Here is a 10271-nt window from a genome sequence, read left to right as displayed (position 1 = left end):
TAATGTAGTTATGTTCTCATTGTACATGCCCTAACCTAATAAAACAACCTTTTTTCTTAAGAAACTTAAGGATTTTTTTCCAAAAAGCAAAAAAATCCCCTCTACAAATATAATTTTATTAATTATTAAAAACACCTTATTTTGATTTCGTGTGCTATACTCAGATTTATTGGGGTGATCCCTCCAATATATAATTTAAGGACAATTTCTACTTTGACCCAAATGAATTGTGTATTCTATTTTGAGTTGGGATTTTAATTTATCAGTTAAATATGTGGGAAAGGAAGAAGCTCACTTTCGGAAGGGGGAGATTGTTCTCATTTGTGCCGTTCTTCTCCTCTCTCTTCTACCTCTCCTCCTCTCTCCCTATGCATGTGTAGCACTCCTATGTGTGGAGGTGAGCATGTTTGATCACTCTCTTTTCTCTAGCGATTTGTGCTTTTGTTGTTATTATGCAAGTGCATCATGCCTACAATTGTTGCAAGGTGAGCTTGGGAGTTAAGTGAAAATATGAGGGTGCCATGTTTTACAAAGATGGTTACAAGTTGATGATTAGTTTACACTAGTTGGTTCTGATGTAAAGAGTTTCAGGTTTTCTTCTTGTGATTGATTTTCATGACTATGTAGTAAGGGGGACTTCACACTTGACTATGAGGCAAGACATGTTTTTTGCTTTTTTATAAATTTTGGACAGACACAATGCCAACTCTCCACCACATTTTTGTATGGCACTTGGGCTCTTGCACTTTATAGTTTTCTAATACATTTACATATTTTTTTATACTTTAAAAACTTAACCATTGCTTTGCTTCTGTTTGTAGCTCCTCAACGAGTTTTTTGACTATATTTTGTTAGAGCTCTACAAAAAAGACTTTAATTAGCATGCGTGTATAATGAGTTATAATGTCTGACATAATTGTGTTAAAGACTTTGATGATTGTTGCACTTACATATCTCACACATAACTTGTCAATGAATCTCTCAATCTCTCTCTTATGTGCCAGCCATGATGCTCTGTTCCAAGAGTGTGATGTGCACATAGAAGGCAAATGCTAGGCATGTGGAGGACGAGATATGGGGAGCGGTGTAGAGCATGGGGAAGAGAAGAAATCTTACGTGTAATGCATTTTATTGTAGCAGTATGTCTGAATGATTCTGCATGAATTTCTTTTGATGGAATCATCAAATATCTTTTTTTTTTGGTTGAAAGGGAAAGGCAGAGAGCTGTGGGGTGAGGGAAGGGGGGGGGGGGGGGGGGGGGAAGACACATGGAGGTGGAGGATTGTGCAAATGGAAGATGGTCGTGAGCGCAAGGGTGCTGCGACGCGTGGCGGAGCAGGGCACACAAAAAACCTTTTATTTTAATGATTATGGGTTGCATGTTCCGCAGCCAACTGGTTAGATGTGATGACTCTCTTTCTTGCTGAAGGCCGTGGCTCAAAATCGACGAAGGTCTGATTGCATTGTCAGCTACGACGAGTGAGGGGAAGTGGTTGCATTGTCAGCTATGAGGGGGGGAATCTGATGAGATTCCACCTATTGGAGTAAGACTAGAGCAAGTATACAAAACACAATAGCAATAGCGAGGACTTGTAGTAGTGTGAAACCATTTGAAGCATTGGAAATTTTATGTAACAAGATCGACACTAACGCACAGACGAAGGCACTGCTTGTTGCTAGAGAGAGAGAGAGAGAGAGAGATAATTTATTTTTACTAGGAAGCTCGAAAGAAAGCCTAAAAAATGTGTGCACGATTTGATAGGCACCATCACTACCTGACCAAGCAAGCAAGCAGGCAGTGTCAACAATTCAAGATATTTTTCTATTATTTGTTGATAAGGCTACGTGAAGCGAAATGCCAGTGAAGAGGGAGCGAGAAGAAGCATGGCACTGGCTTGCAACAGCTTTTGGACGGTAGATTATTCTTCTTCGTCATACGAGAAATCTAGCAGCTACAAGCTCTCGTCTTGGCCTCTCTCGCAGGTAGCCCCATTGTCTTCTTCCTCTAAGTACCTCAGAAGGTCGCAGTACAGGAACATTTCCGTAGCTTGCGCAGGCCGAGTATCTGAATCGCAGGAAGCAGGCCCAAGCAGCTTGACCGATGATCGCCAGGGTACTTCCCTTACTTCGCATTTGGTTCGGGATGCTGCCCGGAGTCCACCATCAGAGGGAGCTAGTGGAATAGGGTTTGCGCCAGAATCCTCATTCAGTTCGCAAGTACCTGCATCGCTGCAAGATGGTTCTGCTTCACCATTCATGCAGGCATCCCAGAACTCCTCCAAAGAACTTAGTATGAAAGTAGATGAGCAGGTTGGGGTGCAAGTACAGGACGATGATGATGAGGAAGAGTGGATGAAAGGGTTTCCAGGTGCAAAGGGTGCACTTGTAAAGACGCTTTCACCCGAGAAGCTTAAGCATTTTGCAGAGGGTTATCTGGATACAGTCAAAAGCATAGAGAGACTGGATTGGGTCACTGTTGTGCCCATGCCCATGCTTCCCAAAGGAGACAGGCTTGTCCTTGAGCACAATAAAGAGAGTGTGATCGTCCTCTGGTTTCAGGGCAGAATTTATGCTCTTGAGAACAGATCTCCGGCTGCACCTTTGTTTGAGGAGGGCTTCGCAAAGGCTGTTGTTTCAGAGGTATGTGAACTTTTTCGAAGCAAAGACTAGCAAGTGCATTTTGAATTGACTGTCTTATCACGCTTTTGTTATTCTAGGATTTTAGATTAAGTTTTAAGCCTGCTGATTCATTTGCCATTATGGGTTATCGTTCCATAGTCATCTAGGACCTCCCATCATATTCGTGTGTTGTCTAGGCCCTGTTCAAATCAGAAAAATCGCGATTTCACAGCGTGCTAGCATCTAGCCATTTGGATCACAGTCCGGAGCTGGACAAGCTGGAAACTAATATTTTTTTTTTGTGGTGGTCTCGCACGTAAGTTTACATCTATATAAGTGGTTTTTTTTTGGCGTTTTGAAGAATAAGCGAGAAGTTTTTTTTAAAAAAAGGGTTGTTTTATCACCTCACCGCATGCAAGTATATGGATTTATTCACTACTCTTTGAACACTTATGATACAGATAATTTTCAATAGGTGAACCCCCCTATATTTAATTTTTGGAGGTGCATTTCAGTAGGCTGCATCCCTCCTTGACATTACCCTACCTAGCCCGAATAGTTGCAAATCAAGTGTGGTCATATTTGACTTTCATCTGGAACAATATTTGCTGGAACATTCTGATGAGATCGCCATTAGACAGGTTTTAGTAGGAAGCAATAAAGGTTGACTGTATTTTTGTAATTTAACATTTACGACCTTTTGTGACGTGTAGGTTTGTCTTGTGGCATAGAGCATTTTGTAATTGAATTCGGTTTTATCCCAGGGCGTTAACTAAGTAAAATTTTCCTATATCACGTGCGTTCACCAAATTGGATTTTAATTACCCCTTATACCCCTCTTGTACACATGAATCTGTAAATTTACAAGAAATTAAAATCCCTTCTGTTGAACGCATGTGCTATGTTACATATACTTTAGTGAACTCCCGGGGGGTTTTATTCTAATTTCATCTAGGTATACATGCTGCATTTGTCAAAATTTGGTCCTCTGACTGTAAGAGCTCTGAAGAGTACACTGATGTAGTACAATAAATATGGCATATTCATGTAGTACAATGGGTTCTGCCACGTCAGGATCCATTTTTTATTCAGTTTTTTAGGAACACTGATAGCATGCATTTACATAGTAGCCTTCTTAGCCCTTTTCCATGTGTTTAATATTTTCTTTATCCTTTTTGGTTTTGTGCTGACAGGATGGTCTCATAACATGCCCAGTCACTGGAAGTAAGTTTGATATAAGGACTGGGGCAGCTATAGAGTGGCTTCCTAACAGTTCTTTTCTTGAAAAATTGTTTACGCCTGTGTTCAATGATTTGTCGATATATGCTGTGAGGGCCAGCCCTGATCATTTATTCATCAACAAGGAGTATCTATTAGTAGGAGGCTACTATCCTTTAGCAGAATTTACTGGGAACAGAATTTGGACGGGTCCTGACTATGAGGTAAGCTTTTTCTTTTCTCTTTCTTTGGATACGGTATATCATCCTAATGGCTCTCACACTGGCTTATGGTATTTTATGTCTTTATTATCATGCATGGAGGAAAATTTTGTTAATGTGCTCTATATGCTTGCCTTTGTGAAGGTATAGGCATTTGGCATGCCATAGAGGCTTCCGCTTTTTAGCTGAAAGGGTGTTTGTATTATTGTTTTCTTGCATTCACAGCTGTGCTTAAGAGGGGTCCCCCGTAGACCCTCTAAAGGTGATATAAAGGGGGTCTCTAAACGAATAGTGCGGGCTCCATATGCTTGCTTCAAAAGTGAAGAAGTCAAAAGGGCCCTTCTTTTAAAGTCTCTCACATAGAATGTATGGGGTGGTTCAACCACCCCCTACATCTGATGTGTGCCTTTTCCACTTCTTGTAAGAGGTCAAGAAATCTAAATTCAGGATTAGAGTGACCTGGAAACTTTGTTTTCAGAGGCATATGGGCACCAAAACAAATTTGAATGGGTCCTTTTAAGATTTTAGAGGGCCCTTTTCGTACATGCTCTTGTAGTGGATCAATGGGGGAGCCCTCTTAAACACCTCACAAACACTGTAATTGTGTTTGGTAAAAAATTAGACAAGTGGCCTGCATAGAGTTAAGCTTAAAACTTCTGCTACAAAGTTGAAGGGGACATAAGTAAACATTGATTTTCTTAAATCGGTTTTTATGTCTTGATTGTGTGTGTTTGCAAGCTCAGGTTTGTTTGACCTCGTAGGATATATAGCTGTATGCGCATTTGCTGTTGGTGTGCTAGTTTTTCAATAAGCTCAGTGATGTCTTTCCTGCCTTTCTGCCAAATTATTCAGAATGCAATGTTATGGGTAAATGTGAGTCTAGTAGTCTTATTATTATTTGTCCTTGTTACTATTCAGGAACCCATTATTTTCGATGATTTGGAATTTGGATTCACCGAAGAGAATGAGCTAACAAACGGCCGGTTTGCTATGTTGGGCTTTCTCACTTTGCTTATCTTGGAGATGACAACAGGTGAAGGAATCTTGAAGGGATCTGGAATTCTTGATTTCTTGTATAAATTTTTACCGGGTTTCCCTTTACTGAGGTATTGATATAAAAGCTGCTTTAATTGTGTATATTTGCTCATGGGACTATGCTTGCCTAATGGTTTGGCTTGCATTTTCTTGTGTTAGTGAAGGTTTTCTTGAAGGGATCTCGAATTCTTGATTTCTTGTATAAATTTTTACCGGGTTTCCCTTTACTGAGGTATTAAAATAAAAGCTGCTTTATTGTGTATATTTGCACATGGGACTATGCTTGCCTAATGGTTTGGCTTGCATTTTCTTGTGTTAGTGAAGGTTGTCTTTTTCCCCTTGAGGGAGGGGGGGAGGGTTGGTCTTGAACACATAATAACCCTTTTCATATATTAACACTGTATGCCCCTATTTCCAAGGCTTGTTTTGTCGAGGATAGGAGGATCTATCTCTTTGCAAATTGTATTAAGCTATCAAGGCTATGGTTCTACTGCCGTATGGAAGCTGAGTCAAAAGGAAGAAAAGGGTTTCCTCTTGTTTACTATTTTGTATCAATGCTTGGACAGTTTTGTAAGTGCTTTTTGTCTGGATCGATAGTATAAGATGGTTTTGCATAGGCTACTTCACATGAAACTAACTCTATGCTATTAGGAAAAACTCTCTACTATTGGACTCTTATACTACGCCCTCGGTCTGATTCTTCTTATATTTCGTATTAAGTTGTAAAGTCATAGTTCTCGAGAGCGGCCCTCGAGTTGTCATGAGATTCGAGGCTGAGGTGGAGGAAGGAGAGATTGGCAATACGACTATGAGTGCAATGCAAGAGGAGAGAGGATTATTTAATGTGAGAGAAGATATGAGGGAGGCCTTGGGGGGTCCACTATATAATCATGTTAATATTGTTAACTTTTGGCAGTTCACTTGACTCTCTCTCTCTCTCTCTCTCTCTCTCTCTCTCTCTCTCGCTCTCGTGCTCACTCTCCTAGGTCTCTACGCTTCGGCATCGTCGACTTTGACATGGTATTAGAGCAACAAAAGAGGTGTGGAGCAGCTTAGACGACGTGGGGAGAGTGGAGCTCAAGAGAGGGATAGTAGATTTTGTAGAGCCACTTGGGAGTAGCAGAGGAGTGGATCAACTTTGAGATTTTGCGGATTGATTAGAGCGGCCACCCTTGGAGTGTGAGAAGGCTTCCCTACTTCCAGATCTTGCAGCTTCATAATGGCCCCTCCAATGACAAATTGAACGGCAATAACTATGCTCATTGGAATTTGATCATGCAATTGTGGTTCTCACTGAAAGGCTTATGGGATATCGGAGGCTCGTCTATGAGCAAATAGGTACACCCGCTTTCAAGATGGCAAATCTCAAATCGTATGTCGATGGGGATGCGGCTAATGTGAAGGCAATGTCGGCCATTGTGGAATCTCTTACAAAGGACATCTCTCTAGCCATTCAAACTTTAAAGTCTGTCAACGATATGTGGTTCAAGCTCGTCGGATGTTTGATTGGGATTCTATGATGTGAGAAGTCACCCTTCTTGGCTAGTTTTTTGCCATCCAGTTTCCACGAGGAAGTCTTATGCAATCATTTCTTGTGAAGGCTAAAGTTATTCATGATCCAACTATCGGCTATGAAAAGTACACTGGCGAGAACTCAGTTAGTTGCTTTGGTTCTCACGAAGTTGCTTGAGGCTAGTAAAACGGTTTCTAGGACACTTCGACTACAAATCACGAAGGTAAAGCTGGAATTTGATGATCTTAGCTCTTTTCTCATTGAGGAGGAAGCAGTGTTGATAACTCAAGGCAAAATTCAGATTTTTGAGATAGGTGGGGAAGCACTTACTGCTTTGGATCCCAAAAAGAAGACCAAGAACCGTCGTCACAATTGTGGAAAGTGTAGTCATTTGGCTAAGGATTTCAGATCCAAAGGCAAAGACAGAGATTCTACAAAGGTAAAAGTAAGCATCTAGAGGAAAGCAGTGATAGCGACTCAAGGAAGGACAACAAAGAGGCTGTCGGTGTGGTGGTGACTACATTGCCATGGACTCCCGCCCATGGAAATTGGTGCCACCACCAGCCTCAAGCAAAGGGAGGCTTTGAGTGGCAGAGAGGGGCAAGAAATGCTCTATATAATTAATTTGGACCCTTGTGTTGAAGTTCAAGTTATCGGTGTTTCAGCTCGTAGGTCGTAGTTCAAGGTACATGCATCTGGCAAGGAGCCTATCAGACGTATCTAAAACACTTTGGATGAGTGCACCAATCCATTCTTGTTGGTCGGATCATGGATCGGATGTGTTTCGTTGTTCATTATCTTGGAGTATTATTTTTGGACGTGATGTGTTCACAGTTCACGTATGGGGATTCTTGGACGTAGTGTGTTCTACAGTTCAAATTTTCTAAAAGGCAACCGATGTTCAAGATGGCATTCTTCTAAGGTACAAAGTTGAAGGTGACAAATTCGAGGTGTATCCAGCATGACCGATGTTGTTGGGGTGTCCATGGTTGCTTTGTTGGTCTCACTATTTATGACCACTATGAGCTGCAGAGAGGATGTTTTGGCATCTCAAGTGAATTGCCGAATGTGGTCCCATTATTTATTTTGACTTTTAGGTATTAATTTTACTTATTTGTCAAATTCCAGGTAGGGCAATTTATTGAGGTTGGTATACATGCAACCCCTTGCCTCCATTGTATTAAATACACATTCACTCATTCATTGCCAAGGTTGATTGGTTCAGGTCTCTCTCTCTCTCTCTCTCTCTCTCTCTCTCTCTCTCTCTCTCTCTCTCTTTGGTCTCTATGCTTCCGCATCGTCGACTTTGACAAATATAAGCGCGCATTCAGTAAGAGGGGGTTCTTTTTTTGAAAATTGAAGTAATTTAACAAACATGCATTAGGCTTTTTAATCAATTTTGGAAAGAAACATGTTAATTCATAAAAACAAGAGGGGTCAATTTATTTATTTCAACATCTTAACAGAGGGATTTTAAAAGTACGCAATGTATGCACGTTATATATGGGGTTTTGTAATAGTGGACCTCTTGGGAGAGGTAGGCTTGGTTCAAACTATGAGGTGGAACAAATTGGTCTTGTTTCTGATAAGAAGAGGAATTTGACTCTACAAGAACCTGCCCGTGAAAAACTTGTCAAAGCTTCAACCCTCACCTTTTAAACTGCATGATTCTTAAGCCAACATAGTCTATGACACTACTATATTGCTTGTCTTGTTCTTGAAATGGTTTGAGTCTCTCTGATACAAAGACAATCTACTCTTGAAACTATAAATGTCTTTTTCCTTTGAAATGCTAAAGGGTGAATATGTGTAATTTCAACACATTGATGTTGCAACTCTATAATCTGAACTATTTTAGGCAAATTAAACCAATAACTGTGTGTAGAATCACAAATGATAGTTACTAACGTTCACATTCAATTGACTCAAGAAAATCAGTGTCAAGAGGCTTGCTCTCTTCTTTACTTTTAAGGGGTTCACCTTCAAATATGTAAATGTAGCATGCGAGTGTATGAGTATATAATTTTTGATTCAAGTAAATTCTAGCAGACAATATGAATCCTTTAGAAAATAAATGTCCATGAAGAAAAAAGGCAATCCAACTTAGAAGAGAGAGGTAGTGGATCCATGCCTTTAGTACTCTAAAACTATGTCTTACAAATGCTTTAATTGGCATCAACTCACTTACTTAGGACTTTCTACCATATCAATCAACAGTCGTAGCTTGGCAACAAAAGTTTCTTCCCAAACTTGGTATAAATTTCATGTATAGCTTGTCATTGCATTTCAGAATAACTTTTTTTTTTTCCCATTCCTTTGCCTTTGAGGCTTTCATCAAGTATCGAAAGCCTTTCTATATTCTCCTTGAAAGTTGACTCCCACGTCCATTCTAGCTCCACCACAGGGACAAGTCTTGCCTTAGGTCAATTGGTTACAAAGCTTCTTGTTTGTATAGCAAATGGAATAAGGGATAAATTGTTCAGCCTTGTTGTGAGTTGTTCAAGAAGTTGTCTCAATCTTTATTATCTTCACCATTTTTCTAATAATTCTTGCAATAATGGAATAAGCCTTATGAGATAGATCCTCTTATTGGTGATATAAGGAGATTATGTCTATGCAACATTTTGAGCATTCACGTCCCTTTTGTAAACCTCTCCCAAAATTTATCCTGATTTTGCTTCAATGGGATGTCAAACTGGCAACAAATGTGAGTGTGCACAAAATTGGTTGTCTTTTCATTTCCCTTCAATACATACCGGGTCCATTCGCATAATATTGTAGTCAATGACTACCAAGAAGTAGATACATACGGGGTCCACCTGCATATTAATGTAGTCAATGATTACCAAGAAGTGGAGCTTGTTGTTTGTTGTCTTGAGGAAGGGTCTAATAGCATTCATTCCCCACTTTTCAAAGGCTAATTTGAACCACCATCTACCTAGATCCATAAAAGTATCTTTTGTTCCCTATTTCATATGTATCATGAGGCTTTTAGACCAATTTGACATCCACATTTTTACTAGGCCATAAATTGGATGGTAGCAACTATCTTCCTTACAATTAGCTTTTATAAAAATTGTTCTCACAAGGTTCCTCGTTTAAAAATTACAAGGATCACTAGCTTCTGTCTTCTGTCTTCACTTTCTAATTCTATACTTTGGTGATGTTTGTGACGCCAACCAAGATGTCAAAATATAATAGAAATTTGTAAAGTTGTGTGTTGCACATAAGGAAGTGTTGATTTCCTTGTAGAGAGTCTTTCCCTTACATATGGTATTTGCAGTTATGCGCTTTAGAAGGTGGTCATGAAATATACTTTGCCTCAAAATGTGCTTTGGGATAATAAAATGTTGAATTTCTTATGCATTCTACATATCAGTGTAGAAAGAGAGGATAGATTGTTGTGCAACACCCACACCAATCACCATACATCGCATAGCAGACAATGAAATTTGTATACAAGGAGTCCCATAACTATGAGTATGGCTGAAGTAAAGACTGTTTGTTGCTTACCAAAGATATGCACGAGTTACCGACCCGTTATGGACATGTGGGTTCATTTAACAATGAGACGAATTTTTGATGCAAATTTGGCGGTCATAATGCTGCTTGGGATGAAAGAAATCAAGCTACCAAGTGCCACTAAACTTTAAAAAAAATCATCC

At 39.9% G+C, this 10271-nt stretch overlaps 1 protein-coding gene across 1 annotated transcript; it reads left to right on the top strand.

The window, feature by feature from the left end:
* Window positions 1–1813: 1813 nt before the first annotated feature.
* On the top strand, window positions 1814–5355 carry LOC147455271 (uncharacterized). The gene is made up of 3 exons (XM_086514093.1): window positions 1814–2640; window positions 3813–4061; window positions 4977–5355. The coding sequence occupies exons 1-3, from the start codon at window positions 1885–1887 to the stop codon at window positions 5169–5171; spliced, it is 1200 nt and encodes a 399-aa protein (XP_086370219.1). The 5' UTR covers window positions 1814–1884; the 3' UTR covers window positions 5172–5355.
* The last annotated feature ends 4916 nt before the right edge of the window (window positions 5356–10271 follow it).

This window comes from Adiantum capillus-veneris, chromosome 6 (assembly GCF_014529385.1).
Source record: "Adiantum capillus-veneris isolate H3 chromosome 6, ASM1452938v2, whole genome shotgun sequence".
In the NCBI taxonomy this organism is placed as follows: domain Eukaryota; kingdom Viridiplantae; phylum Streptophyta; class Polypodiopsida; order Polypodiales; family Pteridaceae; genus Adiantum; species Adiantum capillus-veneris.
The sequence above is the reverse complement of the archived record's forward strand: the minus strand, read 5'-3'. Positions and strand labels throughout refer to the sequence as shown.